Source organism: Hyperolius riggenbachi, chromosome 10 (genome assembly GCF_040937935.1).
Source record: "Hyperolius riggenbachi isolate aHypRig1 chromosome 10, aHypRig1.pri, whole genome shotgun sequence".
Taxonomy (NCBI): Eukaryota; Metazoa; Chordata; class Amphibia; order Anura; family Hyperoliidae; genus Hyperolius; species Hyperolius riggenbachi.
The window spans coordinates 51,141,621-51,164,361 of record NC_090655.1 but is presented as its reverse complement, the minus strand read 5'-3'; the positions used below and the strand labels follow the sequence as shown (position 1 = coordinate 51,164,361).

Here is a 22,741-nt window from a genome sequence, read left to right as displayed (position 1 = left end):
CTATCCGGATTTTCCGGATCTGATCCGGACCGCATACTGTACAAACGGAACGTACGTTCCGCATAGCAATGTAAAGTCTATGCAGACGTTCACACGCGTCCGTTCCGTACGTATCGGAGCCGGATCAGATCCGGACTCCAGACTCTTTTCCAACATGAGCTATTTTTTGGGTCCGGATCTCCGGCCTACGCACCCGGACCGGAGCCGGACCTGAGCCTGACAGCACCATCCGGAACACAGAAACCAATGGGAAACGGAAGGCACAGAACACACTGCCTACAAAAACCTGACGTTCTACCCCACTTCCTATGCGTATCCAAGCGGCCATTTCGGATGGGGACACATGGGCCAAGCATGTCTGGAGTGGAGCAGTAGTGACAGACGTGCTGGAGCTGTTTGGCAGAATGTCGGAGGTGGAGGTGAGGCCTACAGCGGAGGGACCTGATTCTACAGGTGCACCAGGTGCACCTTCTGCTGACCCCAACAATTTTTAATTTAAATTTAACTATTTTTTGCCCACGGATCTGGATGGCAGCCTGATGCATGCCTGATACAAACGGACCGGATTCGGATCGGAACCGTATGGTTCTGATCAGGATCAGGTCCTGATCCGATCAGGATCCGATCAGGATTCGGTCCGTTTACTTGCCAAAACGCAAGTGTGAACAGGGCCTAAGCAGAGCAAGTATTTATCTACTTACATATGTGTTTTGGGCGGGGGGCATTTTTTAGCTAATAGTTCCACTTTAAAGTAAATTTGAGGCAGCGCAAAAAACGGAGTTCTTGCTACATTCCATTATTCCAGGCCAGCGCCGACCCCTGTAAAATTCTTCAACCAGCTTGGCTGAATACGTCTTCAGCCCACCTTGGGGAGTCTTCGGAAGTACCTGTGTCCTCTTCAGTGTTCACTTTCATTGAATGTGTCAGTGATCCATAAACATCGACATATCTGAAAAACAGGAATGAGTGCATGGATTTCAGGGAATTATGACTTTCGCAAATTCAAGTTGAAAGTGAGAATTTGAAATTCACAGAATTTCAACATGTAAATTCCAAAATTATTTTGCATGGCATTTTCGCATTCCTGTCACTTGAATATATTCAGTGGACATTTGTAGCTTTAATTTAAACGCAAATGTGCGCATTGATTACTACAGTGAAGCATACTTTTTCATTGACTGTTTGCTTCACTGTACCTGACGCAACATGCAGATAACGTGAGGAGCCGCTGTCCCGCACTGTTGCGTTCCATCTCTTACTGACAAACTAGTAATCAATTTCAGCAAGTTTATCGATCAAAAGAGTGAGGTGCCAGGTGGCCACATACTGCATTAGAGTGCAGCAGTTTTATTAATTCTCAATTCGGGCTGAGGGCCGGTTCACACTCGGCGCTTTGCCCACGATCGCGTTCAGTTCCGTGATTTGCGGGCAAAATCTTGCGATTCAGCACGATTTAGACTTGTGACTACCGTGCAATAGAACGAGAATCACTGCTAAATGCTGCATGCAGCACGTCTGCGATTGAGATCGCAACCACTGCAGTGTGAATGTATCCTTTAGTGGAAGCACTTTGCTGATCACTATAATATTGCAGATGCAGGGCATTGCAATATTATAGGGCAACTGCTCATGTCTCCAAAACCAACTGTTTCGAGAGACAGACAGTTCTTGCGCATGCGCATAAAGCACAAACCAGGAGGCAGAGGAGGGCGCAAGGGAAGCCCCTTATGTATACATGTTTTCCCCCTTTTCAGCCTCTTGTTTACAAGTGACAAGACAATATACTACAAACAAAAAACATCTATATTGCACTTTTCTCCCGGCGGACTCAAAGCACCAGTCTCCTACTGAATAGGTGCTGGCTACCTGAACAGGCAGAGCCAAGATTCAAACCCAGGTCTCCTGTGTCAGAGCCCTTAACCATTACACGACCAGCCACACTCTGTATAGTTCTACAGAAGATACCAGCACTATATAAATACATAATAATAATAATAAAATAATAATACTGTGGTGGTCTTCCAAGACTGGGAATATCCCTGGAGGCATATCTCCCAACTTTTTGAGATGAGAAACAGCGACACTTAAACCACGCCCCTGCCATGCCCCCCATCCCACCCCTAGTCACACATACCATAAAGATTTCATAAGAAAAATATGTTGTTTTATAATTCCACACTGGTCCTTTCTATCCTGGTTCATTTTCCTTCATATTAACATTTTAAAGTTAGTAATATATCAATTTAATTGATGGGAATGAAGTTTACAATAAATCAAACACATTTTTAGTATAGAAATATATATATATATTCACATAGAAAGAGGGACAAAGTCCTGAAAGACAATGAGGAGGAAAGAGGGACAGGGCTCCCAAAGAGGGACTGTCCCTCCAAATGAGGGACAGTTGGGACTTGGGAGCTATGCTGGAGGTGAGGAAGAGCAGCTGACAGAAAGTCTCCCTGTCACCTATACAAGACAGCGCGTCTCTCCAGCACGCCGTGTTACTCGCCAATGGATTTATAAGCGGCCCAGAAAAGAGGAAGAAAGCGAGACACCACAGACGCGCCGACACAGAACACACACTGTGTCTATGTGGACTTCAGGAAAATGGCGCCTGCTCGGGAGACAGGAATATTCTGCAGCGAGCGACGTCCCTGCACGTTACGCAGCGTAGGCACGGCGCGGTTTTCAAACATCCCGGAAGTGAAGTGTTTTTATACTGGGCTGGGAGACCTAAGAAGGTGTCATTGTGGTTGGTTTTGGCTCTCTCAGCTGAGACTCTCCGGGGTGTTGGAGACTCAGCCTGCTGGTGAGTGACCTCCTGCTGGGGATACTCCATATATCGTATCATGCGGTGTAACGTGCAGAGGAGCTGCTGTAGCTGGGCAGTGTCAGTGTATATACACTGCAGGAAGTGGCTTTATATCGGCTACCTGCACATTACTGTCCATACAGCGCAATGCAGACTACTGTGGCTCCTCGGCCAGCCAGGCAATCGGCAAAAACTGATGTTGGCTTCGTGCGAGACACCTAAAGCGAGTGGGATATGGAGGCTGACATTTATTTCCTTTCAAACAATACCAGTTGCCTGGCTGTTTTGCTGATCCTTTGCCTCTAATACCTTCAGCCATAGACCTTGAACAAGTATGCACATCAGCTGTTTCTGATGGCATTTGCTGCATGCTTGTTTCGGGTGTGTGATTCAGACACTAACACACATAAAGATCAGTAAGATGCCAGGCAACTGGTATTGTTTAAAAAGAAATAAACATGGCTGCCACCATATACCTTTTGACTTCAGGTGTTCTCAAAATGCAATCTCTTTTTTTTTGGCTAAGTACTTTAAAAGTGATCAATTGCGTATAGATCCATTCATCTTGATGTACATTTTCCAGCTATTTTCCATTTATTTTGTCATCATATTAATTTGATAAGACAATTGCAATCAAAACTTTCTGTCTCCTACCCAATGACGAGGTGTATCTCTGCCACATGCTTCTTTTCAGGTGTCCACAGCTTTGCACTGACAGCCATTGCATACTGTACAGTAGTTTCCCTGAGGGAAAAATGGAAGGGATGTTAAATGGTAGGATGGCCTTGGCTATTTGGACAACCACCTGTGTTGTGACTTGCTATCCTCATTCCACAACTGTCAGTTGTTTCCTTCTGTAGAATATGGGTGGCACTTTAGTGGCTAAAACAGTCACAATGACTTTAGTTGTCTATGCAAAAGACCTTCTCTGAGCTCTTCAACCCACTGGGTTCAATACAGTCTGTTTCCTGAAGCACTTTAAAAGCAAAACAACAGTGAGAGACAGCTCTAAGGGGCTCTATTATAAGGGGCTCTATTCTCAATAACTTCCTGAGTGCGGTAAAGTACATGCGGGAAGTTTGCGCCCAAAACAATGCTATGTTAACATTCACAAATTTTTTCCCGCATGTTTTTCCTGCATGCGTAAAAAGTGCGGTAAATGTGTTGGATTCATGCGGATAAAGTTCTGCAAAAGTCAGTATTTTCCGCGAAAAATCCCAATTCACAAAACATTTCAGGCGCATTATTTCAGTGGTATTTTTAACACTTTTTCATGCGACCTTTTTAACACGTTTACCGCATGTGTAATGGCTGATTCCGCACTTTTTTTTTTTTTTTTTTACTGCGGAAAATTTTAGTGACTGCTGAAAAAGTGGAGATTACCGCTGGCGGTAATTTTGCGGTAAAAAATCCTTTACCGCATGTCTCTTTGGGAATAGAGCCCAAGGTGTTAGGCTTTGTTCACATATAAAAAATCGAAATCATTGAGCCAGCGAGTTTTTTTAAAGTTTTTGTTTGTCGCCCCCTTCCCCCCCCTCCTGGAGCTTACCTGCACGCTTTGTGATTACGATTTTTCGCATCCTGATGTCGGTCAGGAAGTGAAGTCTTTTACCCGGAAATGAATTAATACAATGTATTTATTCATGAAAGAGCTATACGAAGTGTTTTTTTTTTTTTTTGTTCTCCTTCCAAGCACTTAGAGATTTCCCTATACCTTCCATTGAGGCAAATCGCCCCAAAAAATGGTACAGGCAGCGCTTTGCTGAGCGGATCAGAAACAAACTGCTCAGATGTGAACACTCATAGGGAATCATTACACAAGTGCTTTTAGGGAAATTTTGAAAATCTCTTGCGCTTAAAGCCAATGGGTACCGTTTAAAAAAAGAAAAAGTCAGATACTCACCTAAGGAGAGGGAAGGCTCGGTCTTAATGAGCCTTCCCTCTCCTCTCTCGGTGCTGCGCTGGCTCCCCCGCTCGCGTCCGCCGCCGCAGGGACTTCGGAGGTCTTCGGGAGCACTCGGGCTTCCGAAGACGGGCCGCTCTATACTACGTACGCATCATAGAGGGCGCTCGCGCATGCCTAGTATGGAGCGGCCGCGTCATCGGGAGCCCGAGTGCTCCCGAAGGCTTCGGAAAGCTCCCTTCGGCATGCGGAAGTGGCAGTATTTGACCGAACTGGTCGAATACTGCCACGGGGGATCCTGCGCGGGACCGGGCACCAGGAGAGGGAAGGCTCATTAGGACCGAGCCTTCCCTCTCCTTAGGTAAGTATCTGACTTTTTCTTTTTTTTAAACGGTAAACATTCACTTTAAAAAAAACAAACCAAAAAAAAAACAAAACACAAAACACCCTAGGTGTGAATGAGCCCTTACTGCAGGAAAGTTTTAAGGGTCATTATATTTGCTTTTGTTTTATAGTTTAAAGACAGTGTTCTTTTAAAACTGTAAGGGCTCGTTCACATTGCGTTCTGCTGGTGTTGGGGTTTTTGTCGCGTTTTTTTTTTTTTTTTTTTTTTTTTATTATTCCCGGTGCTTGGGTGGGTGTTCTTTTTGTGAAAAGCGCTTTTCTAAGTGCTTTTGCAGAGCGTTTTTTTTTTTTTTTTTTTTTTTTAAATTCACTCCCTGACACAAGTCAGGAGGTGAACTCTTTGACCTTGCAAACACAATCGCTCCACAAAGCGATTTTGTGAGCGTTTAGCGCTCTTCCTACACATTCAGTTATAGAAAGATCACCCCAAAAATGGTCCAGGCACTGCTTTGCTGAATGCACAGTGCACAGGTTAGCTAAAGGAATACTGTAGGGCAGGGGTAGGGAACGTTGGCTCTCCAGCTGTTAAGGAACTACAAGTCCCACAATGCATTGCAGGAGTCTGACAGCCACACTCATGATTAATAAAGGCAAATGCATGCTGGGATTTGTAGTTTTATCACAGCTGGAGAGCCAAGGTTCCCTACCCCTGCTGTAGGGGGTCGGGGGGAAAATGAGTTGAAGTTACCCGGGGCTTCTAATGGTCCCCCGCAGACATCCTGTGCCCGTGCAGCCACTCACCGATGCTCTGGCCCCACCTCCGGTTCACTTCTGGAATTTCAGACTTTAAAGTCTGAAAACCACTGCGCCTGCGTTGCCGTGTTCTCGCTTCCCCTGATGGCACCAGGAGCGCATGGCGCAGACAGAGACAATACTGGGCCTGCGCAGTACGCTTCTGGTGACTTCAGCGGGAGCGAGGACACGGCAACGCAGGTGCAGTGGTTTTCAGACTTTAAAGAGAAACTCCAACCTACAATTGAACTTTATCCCAATCAGTAGCTGATACCCCGTTACATGAGCAATATAATGATTTTCAAAAACAGACCATCAGGGGGCGCTGTATGACTGATTTTGTGCTGAAACCCCTCCCACAAGAAGCTCTGAGTACCGCGGTACTCTGGGCAAACTGCCACAATGTAACAATGTTCACAGACAGGAAATGGCTGTTTACAGCTGTCTGTAACAGCCAAAACAGCTAGGAGCAGCTACATAACCTGCCCACAGTAACAATGTCACCATGTAATACATGGCAGAATGTGAATCTGGGAGAGGAAAGATTTTACAATGAGCAAACACTGACTAAATCATTTATACATAATTATGGTTAAAAATGAAGCACTTTTTTTACTACATTATTTTCACTGGAGTTCCTCTTTAAAGTCTGAAATTCCAGAAGTGAACTGGAGGCGGGGCCAGAGCATTGGTGAGTGGCCGCGCGGGCACAGGATGTCTGTGGGGGACTATTAGAAGCCCCGGGTAACTTCAACTCATTTTCCCCCGACTCCCCCCCCCCCCCCCCCCCCCCCCTACAGTATACCTTTAACACCTGCACTAATGTTCAATTTAAGGTGGCCATACACTGGTCGATTTGCCATCAGATTCGACCAACAGATAGATCCCTCTCTGATCAAATCTGATCAGAGACGGATCGTATGGCCACCTTTACTGCAAACCGATTGTGAATTGATTTCAGCCTGAAACCGATCACAATCTGTGGAGCTGCCGTTGCTGCAACCCCCCCCCCCCCCCCGCATACATTACCTGTTCCGGCAGGCGCGAATCCCCCCCCCCTCGTTCCCCCGCTGTCTTCTTCTCCGCTCCAGGCTCCAGACCGTGCCTGCAGCTACTGAACTTCCTGTCCAGGGGAAGTTTACAGTAGAGGGCGCTCTACTGGTTAAACTTCCTGCCGGGACAGGAAGTTCTGTGTATCTGTAGCCGGTCCAGAACCCAGCGCGGAAAGCAGACAGAGCGGGGACCAGGGGACTTGCGCCGGCCGGAACAGGTAATGTATACCCGCTGTATTGCGTCGGGCATTCGATGCCGCTATCGACGCACTCCTGACCCGCCGGCGATCGAGAAAAATCTTCCGGACGGATCTTTTAGAATCGACGGGAACGATCGATTTCAGACGGAAATTGATCGTTCTGTCAGCGGTGTGCGCAGCGATTTCACAGCCGATTCGATCAAAGCCGATTTGATCACTGTGATCGAATCTGCCGTATATCAGTGGGAAAATCGTTAGGTGTATGGGCCCCTTTAGTAGGGAAGAACAATCAATATTATGAGTGATTCAGGAAACTCATAGGTTTAGTAATTGGCATAACTCTTTAGTAATTGGCTTTTGAGATTTTGCAGAAAAGCTTCTGGCATGAGGGATACAATTTGTGTATATACTTTGTTGTAAATACTGTATGTAGACTGCAACAATTTGTAAGTGTTTGCTGCCTACATATTTGCAAGCTGTTTCCTGTAAGAATAGTAATGAGCTTTCAAGATATTGCAGAAAGCATACAATTTGTAAAGAGCCCTTTGATTATACCTGGATTTATTATTCTGCACAAGTATTTTTGACTTTATTGAAGAGTAGTCCCTGAAGGTATTATTTGTTATGCGTCATTTGTTGCAATAAAGAATCAACTGCCTTTGGCTTGGTTCACATATAAAAAGGTGTCCTGTCTTCTCAGGTTTTTTTGACAGTTTGCATTAGTTTTTTGCATGTGTTTCTCTGGCTGTGTTCACACATAAATGTGTACATTCAGGCCTCGTTCACACTAGGGACATTTCTGTGAGCTTTTCACAGCGCATTGCCCTGTGCGTTCTGCAAGGTATTGATTTTCCCATGTAATTAAATGTGCCTGGTTCACATCTATGCGCTGAGCAGCGTTACCAAAATATGGCGTCGCATGCATTTCTGTGCATTTAGCTGTAAAACGCACATCAATGCAAGTGAATGGGTGCGCTTTTTTAGCGCGTAGAAGCGCATGCGTTACCCCTAATTGGAAAAAAAATCATTTACATATGAAAACAAAGCTTTATGGACTACTTGCTACAATAAGCAAAAAAAATGCTTAAAAAGCACACCGCAACGCACAAGCGGTTTTATCATGAGCTTTTACACGTTTCTCAGCGCATCTAATGTGAACGAGGCCTTATGTCCTGTCAGATTTGTATGTGTTTCTATGGGTGTTTTCACACATTAAAGGGATACTGTAGGGGGGTCGGGGGAAAATGAGTTGAAGTTACCCGGGGCTACTAATGGTCCCCCGCAGGCATCATGTGCCCATGCCGCCACTCATCGATGCTCCGGCTCACTTCTGGAATTTCAGACTTTAAAGTCTGAAAACCACTGCGCCTGCGTTGCCGTGTCCTCTCTTCCCCTGATGTCACCAGGAGCGCACGGTACAGGCACAGACCATACTGGGCCTGCGCAGTACGCTCCTGGTGCCATCAGCGGGAGTGAAGACACGGCAACGCAGGCGCAGTAGTTTTCAGACTTTAAAGGGATACTGTAGGGGGGGTCGGGGGAAAATGAGCTGAACTTACCCGGGGCTTCTAATGGTCCCCCGCAGACATCCTGTGCCCACGCAGCAGCTCACCGATGCTCCGGCCCCGCCTCCGGTTCACTTCTGGAATTTCTGACTTTAAAGTCAGAAAACCACTGCGCCTGCGTTGCCGTGTCCTCGATCCCGCTGATGTCATCAAGAGCGCACAGCGCAGGCCCAGTATGGTCTGTGTCTGCGCAGTACACTCCTGGTGACATCAGCAGGAGCGAGGACACGGCAACGCAGGCGCAGTTCGTTTTCTGACTTTAAAGTCTGAAATTCCAGAAGTGAATCGGAGGCGGGGCCGGAGCATTGGGGAGTGGCTGCGCCAACACAGGATGTCTGCGGGGGACCATTAGAAGCCCCGAGTAAGTTCAGCTCATTTTCCCCCGACCCCCCCCCCCCCCCCCCCCCCCTACAGTATCCCTTTAAAGAGACTCTGTAACAAATTTTTCAGCCTTAGGCCCCGTTCAGACTGCAGAACGCGGACCGCAACGCATGCGGACCGCAACGCGTACGAACGCACGCCATCCGCGTTCGTATGCGTTGCATGGCTGATCCCATCACTGAAAAGTGAATGGGACAGCCATGCGTTTTTACAAAAAATGCGTGCAGCATGCGTTCCCGGACCGCACAGGTCCGGAACGCATGCAGTGTGAACATCAGACATTGCACTCTATGCAATGTCTGATGTCGTGCGTGTCGGCCACCTGCACGCGTTTCCAAAACGCGGCTGGAAACGCGTGCAGTGTGAACGGGGCCTTAGTTCTTCTATCCTATAAGTTCCTATGCCTGTTCTAATCTGCTCTGGCTTACTGCAGTCTTTCCTAATTGCACTGTCTCTGTAATAAATCTATGTATCTTTCCTCTGTCTTGTCTGTCGGGCTAAGGCTTGATTGTGTGGAATGTGCAGGGCTGCTTGTGATTGGTAGAAGTGATACACACCCTCTGCAGGCCCCCTGCACACTCTGAATGACTCACACACTATGCTTAGCTGAGCCTATTACAAGCTGGTTAGTTTGTTTGTAAACACTGCCTAAAACTGTTAATTACAAGCCAGGATTGCAGCAGAGAGTGGCAGAAACAGCACAGAGGGGCACAGGAGAAAATAATGAATAGAATGGTATGCTTTTTAGTGTAAGAATATTAGAGTACAGATTCTCTTTAAAGTCTGAAATTCCAGAAGTGAACCAGAGGCGGGGCCGGGACATTGGTGAGTGGATGCGCGGGCACATGATGCCTGCGGGGGACCATTAGAAGCCCCGGGTAACTTCAACTCATTTTTCCCTGACCCCCCCTACAGTGTCCCTTAAGGCCTCTTTCACAGTAGGACGTTGCGTTTCAGTGCGACGTTAGGGCCACGTTGTGCGACCTTAACGCAACGCATATAGACTTTAACTTGGACATTTTCTTTATGCGTGCTAATATGGGCGAAAGCGCTTGCAAAGGTTAGCAGCTCGCGTGGAACATCGCACTGTTCATGCGCAAAATACCCTGGAAAGCTATTTTACACGCACACCGGTGCGACGTTTCGTGTGCACCAACTTAACGCGCAATCAGTAACCGCTTTGGACGTGCCAACTACTTAGCACCCTAGTTTGCAAGTCCAAATCTTTTAGGCGGGCTAACTGTGTTAGCACCCTTTTCTGAATCAAGCCTTTGGTGCGCCGTTTTCGTTGCACAGTGATGGAACGAAAACGGCGCATGCGTTACATTTTTTTTTTTTTTAAATAAAAAACATTACTGAGCATGTGCAACACAAATAACGCAGCAGATTCATTGCTAAACGCACAGCATGCAGCACTTTTTCTAACGCTACACACAAACGCAACGTGTGCACTGTGAATGTGCACACACTGGCCGAAGAGATAATACCAGGGAAATGTACATACAAACACGATGTCTAATAGAAGACTGGCCCTATAGGTAAATGAACAAGGTCAAGATATGCCTAGGTGTTTAACCAATTGGTTTGGTAACAACCACTAAAAGTGTAATGGTGGATGTAGACTGTGCACTCCCCCAATCGGGGTAAAAACCGGTGGTACCTGCGGAGGTCCTGGCTGATCCCCCCCCCCCCCCCACACTAAACGTACCAGGGTGGGGTGTAGCTATCCCACAGGTACGGCTGGCTGGTGCACCAGGACAACAAAGGAGATGGGGGGTGTGAGCTACCTACTCCAGGTCAGATAGTACTGGTCTGGGTAAGGCCCCAAGGTTCTGCCCGGCTCCAATGTATCCAAAGATGGAAGGCGGATGATAAAGAGCAATCAGGTGCAAGGTGCTGTACAATTAAAACCTTAATATGAACATATTTCGCCCTCTAGAAGGGCTTCATCAGAGGTGCTATACAAAATGTACAAATATACAATGGTGAATAAAATATCTACAAGGAGCCCCCCATCATCAACCCTCACAGCTTAAATCAAAGCTTAAAATGCCCGGTCAGGCAGCTGTTTAAATGTCTGATGGGACAGGAAATGAGTACCGCCCTGCTGGTGGGGCGTGTCCCCTATATGTTGCCGTGATATAACAGCAGCGAAAAGTAAAAGTTACACTTGGATCGCTACCTGTGGGTGCCCATCCGTAAGGGGTGATGTCCCAACTGCGTGTGCCCACCGCATCCATCCCGATCTCTCTCCTTCCACTCAGTTTCGCCCGCAGACGGGTACTCAGGAGCGGTGTGTGTATCACCACCGCCCACTTCCGCCCAACGTAAAGCGTAAGGTTGCATAGCAACCAATAGGATACAGGGCCTACGTCAGGTGTGACAAAGGGTCTGTTGATATGGCAACGGAATGCCGTTTCACCATTGGTTCGCACGCACAAAATTATGCGTGCAGGACCTACGTTGTTTGTGACTGGCGGCCTGTTACCCCGGCTACGAAATGCCGTACTGTCATTGGTCCGCACACATAGGACACTGTGTGCGGGTGCCGCCTATAGTCTCAGCGTATACGGAGGCGGTCTGGTTGTCAGAGTGACTGACCATTTGCCCGGCCATTGGCAGGCACAGAATCCACCTGACCTATAGTCACAATATTAACAGGTCGGTGGGCGGCATCTGTCACCAGTTATTGTGAAAGGCTGTGTACTATGCGAGAGGGGTGTCTCTAGATGAGTCAGGGGAGAAGAATGGGGAGATGCTGGGGAGGGGAACCCCAAAAGAAGTGTCACTGTGAATGTGCCACAGACTTAGTATTGCTGTGTGTTAGTTTGCGTTAAAACATTTTCTAACGTGCCACTTAACTACTTAAAGACTTCTCCACGTCAATGGGCGTGGCGGCAGCCCCAGGACCGCCTAACGCCAATTGGCGTCAAGTCCTGTGGCTCTGTTTTGCAGGAGATTGGGCGCAGGCTGCGCGCATGTCCTGCTCAGGAGGGGGGGGGGAGCTCCGCCCCTTCTTCAGTCTCCGAGCGGCAATCGCTGCTCGGGAGACTGTTAGACGGCGTCTTTACACATTGTACAGCGCTGCGATCAGCAGCAGCGCTGTACTGGGGACAGCCGCGTGACACTGCTCTTCCTTCCTGACTGGAGGTGATCGGCTGTCATTGGCTGAAGCCTATGACAGCTGATCACATGGATTGGCCAGCAGGGGGGGAGGGAGGGAGCGGGGAATATTATCAATATAAAAAAAAGTTTATTTTTGCCTTGTTGTGTGTGTGTGTTTTTTTTTTTTTTTTTTTTTTTTTTTTTTTTTTTCCAATAAACAACTTTGGGGGATCAGACCCCACCAATAAAGAGCTCTGGAGGGGGGAAATCACTTGTGTGCGGTGTTGTGCGGCCCTGCAGCTCGGCCTTAAAGCTGCAGAGGCCATTTTCACAAAAATTAGCCTGGCCTTTAATCGGGTTTTCCACTGTGGTCCTCATGTGGTTAAACGTCGCACTGTGAAAGATGCCTCAATGGCCTCAATTCACGAAGACCATGCTAGCTGGAGATAAGGCAAGAGAAAACTTGCCACCACACTGTGAGAGAGTAATCTTATCTCTTCATTCCTTTAAAGAGGAACTCCAGTGAAAATACTGTAATAAAAAAGTGCTTAATTTTTACAATAATTATGTATAAATGATAAAGGAGTGTTTGCCCATTGTAAAATATTTTAAATCCCTGATTTATAGTCTGACATTTATCACATGGTGACATTTTTACTGCTGGCAAGTGATGCTGCTTGCTGTTTTGGCAGTTGGAAACAGCTGTAAACAGCTATTTCCCACAATGCAGCAAGGTTCACAGACAGGAAACTGCCAGGATTACGTACTCAGAATTTCTTTGTGGGAGGGGTTTCACCACAATATCAGCCATACAGCGCCCCCTGATGGTCTGTTTGTGAAAAGGAATAGATTTCTCATGTAAAAGGGGGTATCAGCTACTGATTGGGATAAAGTTCAATTCTTGGTCAGAGTTTCTCTTTGTTACCTCCTTTGTAGTTATTTTCACACACAGTTAATTAACCTCCTCAGCGGTAAGCTAAGCCACCGCGGAGGATTTCTCAGCCCCTGGTGTGCCGATTTGCACACTTTTTGCGTGTACAAGCCGATCGTCGCCGCTCGGCTTATAATTAAAAAAACAGTGCTGCGCCGCCATCCTGGCGGTTTTATTAGACCGCCACGGAGGTTAACAGCCTGTCTTTAAAGGGGAACTGAAGTAAGAGGTATACGGAGGCTGCCATATTTATTTCCTTTTAATCAGTACCAGTTGCCTGGCAGCCCTGCTGGTCTATTTCTCTGCAGTAGTATCTGAATAACACCAGAAACAAGCATGCAGCTAGTCTTGTCAGATCTGACTTTAAAATCTGAAACACCTGATCTGCTGCATGCTTGTTCAGGGGCTATGGCTAATAGTATTAGAGGCGGAGGATCAGCAGGGCTGCCAGGCAACTGGTATTAATTAAAAGGAAATAAATATGGCAGCCTCCGTATACCTCTTACTTCAGTTCCCCTTTAACTTTAGAATCCTGGAGTTATTTTAAGGATTGAAGAGTTAACTTAGACAGAGTTAACTTTAGGTTTGCCTGAGGGGAAATGTTTCCTGAATACTACATGCCTCGTCACCATGGTGATAACTATAGCAACGTTATTAAAGCCAGGAGATAAGCTTAGTGAATTGAGGCCAATGTTTACATTTCCGGCCCAGTCAGGTAAAACCGATTAGAAAACTGATGCGTAACTGACAGGACTGGAAATGTGCAGATTTATGTGTGAACCAGGCCTCGATGTTTCCTGAATCATTCATAATGGTGATTGTCCTTCTCTACAATGTAAAGTAAAAGCCACCTTTGCAGACCTCCAGGAGGGATCAGGGTGCTATTTTTTTTTCTCTCTAGGTTTCATGTTTACCTCTAAGCGTTCTTCTTAGTTGCCGTAAAATGGCAAGCCAGCAGGTTGAGAATGAATGACTGATATATTTATCAGTAAATATTTTTACAGTTCAGTGTAGTGTGTTAGAGGGTTGGGTTGGAATCGCTGGAAAAGCACAGTCATGATTTATCATATATCATGTGTACTTCCTTGTTTGGCCACCACAGGAAACAATGTAATTTTATTCTTGTGATGTTAATTGAGAACTACAGATTGATAGATCTACAGATTGATAAATACATTATATGCTTCTCCATAAATGTTCCTACCTGTAGAGATTCTCCTGTGAGAGTGGATCATCTGTGTCAAACTATACAGAGCTGAAATTGCTCAGGTTTACATCTGGGTCATTTTAGCCTTGTGACAGGGCTAAATACAGTGAGAGAGGTGATTAAACAGTAGTTTAATGCGTGGACTGAAGCCCTTGACAGTGTTTCAGCTCCATACTTGAGGTGGGACTAAATACCCAGTTTCTTTGAATCCCAATCTAAAAAGGTTCTCGAATATCTGGAACCTTTCGAATCTCACAAACCCTGTTCATAAGAATTGTGTGATCCGTGGTAGCCAGGCATGGGTGTCCCCAGTGTAGGTAGCCAGGCATAGTTGCCCCCCAGTGTAGGTAGCCAGGCATAGTTGCCCCCCAGTGTAGGTAGCCAGGCATAGTTGCCCCCCAGTGTAGGTAGCCAGGCATAGTGGCCCCCCAGTATGGGTAGCCAGGCGCGGTGGCCCCCCAGTATGGGTAGCCAGGCGCGGTGGCCCCCCAGTATGGGTAGCCAGGCGCGGTGGCCCCCCAGTATGGGTAGCCAGGCGCGGTGGCCCCCCAGTATGGGTAGCCAGGCGCGGTGGCCCCCCAGTATGGGTAGCCAGGCGCAGTGGCCCCCCAGTATGGGTAGCCAGGCGCGGTGGCCCCCCAGTATGGGTAGCCAGGCGCGGTGGCCCCCCAGTATGGGTAGCCAGGCGCGGTGGCCCCCCAGTATGGGTAGCCAAGTAAAGCTGTCCCTAGTATAGCTAACCAATCATATTCGCTCCCTATATAGATAGCTCGGTAAAGGTGCCCCCAGTATAGTTAGGCAAGTATAGTTGCCCCGGTATAGATAGCTAGGTAAAGGTGCCCCCAGTACAGGTAGCCCCCCCTCCCTCCATAACACATTAAGAAAAGGAAGGTAGAAAAAGGGTTTCCGGCCCTCTATGAATCGCTAAACCTATTAGCCTAGAACAAGCATCTAATATCACTCCCCCTGTCACAAGGTCTCAGAGCTCTTTCACACTAGGAGCTGTTCTGTCCATTTTGATGGATCACTCCAAGGATGTGGTAAGCGGGGTAACCTGAGTCTATTGACTTTCATTTTACCTTTCACATTAGACAAAGCAATCCAGAGCGTTATGTTGTGACACTTCTGGGAGCTTTTAATCCTGCGGCGCAAGCAGTTTCACAGCGGGTGAATTAGAACAAGTGCCGCTGATCTAACAGCAATGTCCTGAAGTCATGCCATTGGTTATAACATGGGATAATCCAATCACATCTGCACCGATGGATAATTGACGTGCCGGGATCACCCCTGGAGTCACAGGGATCACATGTATCAGCTGAAAGGATCCGCACCGTCTTTAAAACAAGTATTTATTGAAGCTCTTTTAAAATGTCATGAGTATAATTAAAGTGCGCTCCGGATCACCATTGACGCACAGCGTTTCGGATACAATCCTTCCTCAGAATGGTTCCAGTACACACTGTCATAATCACACATGCTATGTTCATTAAATGCACAGGCAGAGGACCTGATGGAAGACTACATTATGTCTACCCAATTTACATATATGCATATTCATGCCAACACCGCTAACTGGGCATTGAGGCACGATGACCTGAATAAACATAGGATGTGTATTACATGTCCCCCATGGATAAGGGAGTGCCTTCAGTGCAGGGAACCTCTGGTGCATTTCCAACTGTGCGATCAGCCTGATGTAAGTCCTTAGGTGTTTTGGTTTGAATGTCTCGTGCACATTGGTCTCTGCAATGTTTACATAATTTAAGTGGATTTTCATTGGTTCCTGCTGACATGAATATGCATATATGTAAATTGGGTAGACATAATGTAGTCTTCCATCAGGTCCTCTGCCTGTGCATTTAATGAACATAGCATGTGTGATTATGACAGTGTGTACTGGAACCATTCTGAGGAAGGATTGTATCCAAAACGCTGTGCGTCAATGGTGATCCGGAGCGCACTTTAATTATACTCATGACATTTTAAAAGAGCTTCAATAAATACTTGTTTTAAAGACGGTGCGGATCCTTTCAGCTGATACATTGGTTATAACATGTGCACGTGTTGACTAGTGTGAAAGAGCCCTCACTGGTATTTTATAAGTATCCGATCCTATACTAGGAACCTACAATAATTCTCAGCCTTTCCATAGATTTAGGGGACTCAGCAGGTGATCTCTTCATGCAGCTTAGGACTCTTTCAGATGGGATGCTGAACTGCGCACTTACCAAGCACCCTGTCTGCCACCCTCTAGTGCAATTTGGGTGCAATTCAAATACAGCTGAAATCACCGCCTGACAGCTGATCATCTGAAAGAGGCCTTACAGTAGACTACTCTTGCCACATTAAGAGAGGGTAAAAATCGAGGATAAGTTACACCATCTAGGATGTATAAACAGGTGAAATAAGTAGTGTGTGTAGTGAGCTTTAAAGAGAAGCTGTCAGCCATACTTTCTCAGGAAAAAAAAACTTCCACATATATAAGTAGATAAATACTTGCTCTACCTACATAACGTATGTATTGCACTGTCCACATTTTGATTTTAGTGATTTTTCTATAGTAAAAAAAGAGAAAATCATTCTTAGGATTCTCCATTTTAACTGTGTGGCTATTTTGAAGCCAGTCCTGATGTCATTTCCTCCCTTAGTCTCCTCTGCCTCATTGTGTATGCATTGCCCGCCCTCCTCCCAGTCTTCAGGCATTCCCACCCAGGTCTACCATAGAAAGTGCATTGTCTCAGCATGATAAATATTGGTCAGTCAGAGAGGAACAGAGGAGTGGGAGGGGAAAACAAGAGGGGAAGAGGCTTCATCCAATCAGGCTGCATTAGTTAAAGGGATACTTAAGGTAGAAAAAATAGTTTTACTCACCTAGAGCTTCTACCAACCCTCTGCAGCTGTCTCTTGCCCTTGCAGTCACACTCAGATCTTCCTGTCTCCCGCTGCCAGCTAGTGTCATTTTCGGCCGACAGGTTCACTGCACAGGCCTGGCCACGTATCTCCTTCTACGCGTTGCTGTCCGCAATAGCGTCCTGTACAGGAACGCGTAGAACGGAACGCATAGGAGTCGCTTGGCTAGGCATGATGGGCCTGCCCGCAAATTGAAAGTAGCTGGTGGTGGGGGACCGGAGGGGACAGCTCCAGGGGGCTGGTAGAAGCCCCAAGTAAGTGAAACAACCCCCCCCAGGGCTTAAGTGCGAAAGGAAAATATGGAGCAACAAAAATAAAACCCAGCATGCCCTGCAACTTCCTTTTTTGCAGCAATGTACCAAATAAGAGTTGGGTAATCTGGGGAATGATCATTTATCAACAAGAAAAGTAATGTTGATTTTACCTTTTGGATTGCCTGGTTAGCATCTTTATTATTTGTTTACCAGATAAAAATAAAGGTGTGTGTTTTTTTTTTTTTTACACACTGCATCATTCTGTCATAATTGCAGTTTAGAAACATCACTGTCAAGCTATAAAATAAAGCTGAGAGAAGGACCCCCTGTACTGTCCTGCAGTCATCTCAAGCTGTCTCTCACCGTTTCTTGGCAATTGCTTCAGAAAACAGGACTATATTCAACCCAGTCGGTTTAACTCAGTAAAGCTCTTTTGCATTGATTTTATTAACTCTTCCTGTACTTGGAAAACAATGGGACTCTTTTCTACTAATCTTCTATTTATTAGCTGTACTCCACATACAATTCATTATACTCATTAAAGGGAACCAGAGACGAAGCACCCTTGTGTATTTTACCATATAGATCAGTAAGGACATTAGAGAAAACACTTACCATGCTCTCTGTTTCATCCTCACTGCTAAAATTGTCTGTTATCAGATGTGATAAGAATCCCGGACTGAGCATTCAGTCTGGCTTTGCAGGGAATAATTATAGCTGAGTCATTATAGCAGAGCCACAAGGGGGCAGGCTTGGGCTTGAAAAGACACCAGAGAAGACAGACTCAGCTATAATCTTTCCGTAGCAAAGCTAGAGTGCTCAGTCAGGGATTCTTATCAGAGGTGATAACAGTCAGATTAAACAGAGAACAATAAAACAAAGAGCAGATTAGGTGTTTACTGTCATGTTCCCACTGATTTATAAGGTAAAATACAAGAGGGTGCTTCATCTCTGGTTCTCTTTAAACTCATACCTTTATTTTCGCTGCAGGTTTGCTTTAGGCTAGGTCCACACTTGTGCCCTGCAGAACAGATCTGTTTAAAATGGATCCTTTTTGTAAATCCTTTTTTTTTTCCCTCCGTTTTTGAGAGAAAATGGCTATTTTGCATGGACGTTTCCAGTCCGTGGAAACGTCTCCAGCCCTTGCCGTGGGTGGGAGGAGCTGCAATGCTGAAGGGTAGAGCAGGCAGGAAGGGGGCAGCAGTGGGGAGGGGGGTCGGTCCCGCCCCCCCCTCCCTCACCTGGGTCCTCCGTCCCCGCTACCCCTCCAGCTAGTTTCAGTCATTTAAAAATAGTTTAAAATCCAATATAATGTAGCAGGCGGCGAGCAGGGAACTTACTTCCTTGCTCTCCACCGATCGCTGTGAAAATGCAGCAGATCCGGACCTTCCGTTCAGGTTTTGAAAACTGGTGCCCGCAAACGCAGACTGATCCAGAGCCACTGATATGTTTTCGGACCTAGTGTGGACTAGGCCTTAAAGTGGATCCGAGGTGAACTTTTACTCATTGCATAATTGTGTTCCTTTCCTATTGTTTATAGGGCATTCCTCAAACCAAATACGTTTTTGTTTTAATACTCTAATTCCCTATAAATGAAATAAACCACTCCCACAGGTTGGAGGAGGAGGAGTTTTCACAGGCTAAGTGCTCAAGATACAAATAAGCCTGCCTCTGTAATGTTTACAAACATGGCTGCTAATGACAGCAGCCATGTTTGTAAACATTACAGAGGCATCAATGACGTATCACAGGAAGAAAAAAACATTTTCTATGAAAGCGGTTTGCAGCTAGAACTGCTGTGTAAACTATCTAAACTTTAGAGAAGATATATAGACAAGTTACTTGTTATAGTTAGTTTTTCATCTTGGATCTGCTTTAAATAGTGATTATAGTGAACTCACCAAGCATTATTTTGTCAACCGCCAGAATTACTCATCCGGATGGCACAATATGAGAGTAGTACCTGTGTCAGTTGAGATCGGGGGATATAGCTCTCCAGCATTCCTGATCCTCATTGATCTCAGCCCAGATGTGATTATCCAAAAGAATGTAGTGAGACCATGTGCTCAGAGGAACAGGGAAATATCTGTATTGTTCAGTGCCTTTCTTCTATTGAGGGAAGTATCTAACTTCATCGTTTCAGGTGTACTTGAAGACCTCACTTGATTACAGTAACTTATTTCATTTTTTTTATTCTTATTCTAGTGACTTCATTTTTTTGTCCAGACGACATTTATAAAAAATGACTTCTAAAATCATCACCAACAAGTTGGGCCTAAAACCCGCTTTGCTGAAGTCTGACAACAATGTGGATAAACTCAAGAAGGAAAATGCAGCCCTGAAGAAGAAACTTGAAGACTCCTCCAAATCAAAGATGTCTGATGGCGAGAGGAACAGGTTGATGGAGGTAATGTCCCTTTAATATTTAATAATTTATATAGCGCCAACATCTTAACTACAGAGTATATTGTCTTGTCTCATAACTGTCTCTCAGAGGGGCGCACACTATAATCCTTACCATAGTCAAATGTCTGTGTATGCATCGTGTAGGGTATATATCATAGTCTAGGGCCAATTTAGGGGGAAGCCTTTGATAGCACCCGGGCGGGGTCTCAAAACAGCCAGGCGGCCCGCCCACCTAATTAGTCCTGGGGGATTTCTACTGACAGGCTGATGAATCGCATTTTGACCTTTATATTATGGCTTCTGAATTCCCCGCACTTAACCTAATCAAACAGATTTGGAACCACCTCAATTGACATATTTTGACTACTGTATCCGCTAGGCCTGAACGATAAATCGTTTCAGGATCGAAATTGCGATCACGGAAACGGCGATTCCATGATCGTCATAGCGGCAATTTGTGTTTTTTTTTTTTTTTTTTTTTTTTTTTTTTTTTTTTTTTTGTTCCCCAGACCCCCACCCCCACCCACGGGCAGTATAGCAGTCCCCTCTCCCACTGTGCACTGTTCGCCGCTCCGTGCAGTGGCAGCTCAGCGGGTGTTGCTCGCATCGGGTCTTATTTGCAGCGATGGAGGGGAGGCGGGTCACTCTCTCCCCCTGTGCAATGCAGCCTATCAGCTAAGCGGGCAGCAGACTCCGCCCGCAGGCTCTCAATCTCACGCGGTTCACTCCTCCATGAGCACATTACTAGCTGGGTAGGCAGTAGACTCCGCCCGCACGCCTGTCAATTGAAATATCACGGGCAGCAGACTCCGCCCATACGCCCATCAATAAAATTTTGTGTTGCCTCCAGCTCCTTTGCACAGTGTCAGCAGGATAATGCTGATGACTGTGCTGTGGTGTCACTGACTGTGGCCACCTATTCTGCAAAGCTGCTGTCTACAGTGGGGCACTGTGAAATTGTGGTATTGCAATCTGTTTTGCATAGCTGTTGTCTGCTGCAGTGGGACACAGTGAATTTGTGCAAAATGTTCTTTTCTGTCCGTGCATGTTTGCGATTGTTACTGTGCACATTGGAAAAATAGGGATTAAAGCTCGATTTGAAGAAAATCGTGAATTGAAATCGCAATTTCTGACATAAATCATACAATTCAATCTTTTCCTAAAATTGTTCAGGCCTAGTATCCGCCCCACACGCTTGTCAATGGACACACTGCAGTCCACATGACTCCATATTCCTGTAGCAAGCATCCAGCTTCTCCCTGAGACACTCTTATGTTTTCTTCTGGATGTTTGCAGGTGATCAGAATGTCACATGGTTTGTGGTGCATAAGATGATAAAGTACATAAGTTACCTTCTGTGAAAACGCAGGGATTTTGGTTCTAGGGCTACACATACTACTTTGGGAGAAAGCCCCTCCTTTGGAGTACGAGAGGAATCTGCGCAGGATACAGCCGGTATATGGCTGATCCTGCTGCTGCACAAGTTCCCGGCCATGTTAAATACTATTCCCCCTCCAGGCCGCCATGGATGGTGGGGAATGAAATAATTCGGCTTCCAGTAATTGCTGGAGGCCGAATTGGTGTTTTGGGTTTTTTTTTTTTTTTCTTTAACTTCAGCTCCTGACGGCACAGAAGTTACTCCCTGAGCGCCCAAGTCTCATGCGCTTAATTGCCAGTGTTCGCTCCTTTGACCATTAAAGTTAAACTAAAGCACACCTAGAAATAAAGGTGATGTACTTACCTATTGTGAGAGAAGGCTCTGAATACCATAGAGCCTTTCCAGTCCTCTGTCCATGCCCTTGGACCACCACGGTCTTCCCTGTTGACATTATTTGGCAACTGGTTGAAACCATTTTGGGCGCCCTCAGAAGACTTCGGTAGCTCTCATGACCTCTGATGCTTCTAAAGATGGGTGGCTCCATAATGTGTATGTGTGAGTGCGCGCTCGCACATGTGCAGTACAGAGCCACTAAGAGGCAATCTAACAGGAGTCCTTCTGAGGACTGTGAAGGTGTGGAAATTTCAATGGGGACAGCAGTGGAACAAGGGCACGGAGCGAGGCCTGGAAAGGCTCTCTGAGATCCAGAGCCCTTCCTCTCCATAGGTGAGTATGTATGTATATATTATTTAGATTCATCCTGTCTCGCTGGAAACAGGACCTCATAAGCTCCCAGTTGCACCTAAGGGATGATGGCCCTGCCCAACAATACTTGGTTCTGTGAACGGCAGTTACTACCTTCCCTAAGTTCCTAAGCTTATTAACACTGTGCCGTTCTAAAAACTGTTTTACTCTGTTAGGGGTTGCCATTATTTATCAACCTTTTGATTCCTGATACCCAATCTTCACAGGTTTTCACAGTTTTAAGGTTCATATTGCCATGCTACTACCTTCATGATATGCATTGTACTTGCACTATCTTTCTGTTTGAATACAGCAATGTATTATACGGTTCATTATTTTGACTGTAATGTTGTTCTTGTTTAATGTTAAAATTTAAAAAAAACTATTGAAACATAAATATAGATTCACTTTACATTTGCTTTAATGCCTCCCTATATGTCCTTTTTTTTTAAAAGTCCCGATTCAAGTAGATTTGTGTATTGTTTGTGTCTTGCAAAGTCTTAGGCCTGGATCACACTGCAAGAGGTGTGTTGTTTTTTTTTTGTTTTTTTTTTGCGCTTACGATTTGAAAAGTTCTTGCTAATGCAATGCTATGGGTGATTTTTACAAAATCGCATCGCCAGGGCCGGTTTAAAGGGCCCTGTGGCAAACTGCAGGGTTGGGACCCCTCTGCTCCCCAGGGCCCTAAAAGTCTATTAGTAGCAATTACCTCAGTCCCGGCATTTGAGCGGACGGGCAGCGGCTGCACTTTGAGGC

The 22,741-nt window shown here is 46.0% G+C and overlaps 1 protein-coding gene across 1 annotated transcript in view; it reads left to right on the top strand.

Annotated features, from left to right (window-relative positions):
* Positions 1-2,671: 2,671 nt before the first annotated feature.
* The window catches only part of CEP55 (centrosomal protein 55), a 55,904-nt gene continuing 35,834 nt past the window's right edge, over positions 2,672-22,741 (top strand). Inside the window, exons 1-2 of the mRNA XM_068255553.1 lie at positions 2,672-2,809; positions 19,663-19,864. Of these exons, the coding sequence (XP_068111654.1) occupies positions 19,700-19,864 (165 nt within the window). The 5' untranslated portion in view covers positions 2,672-2,809; positions 19,663-19,699. The remainder of the gene's footprint in view (positions 2,810-19,662; positions 19,865-22,741) is intronic.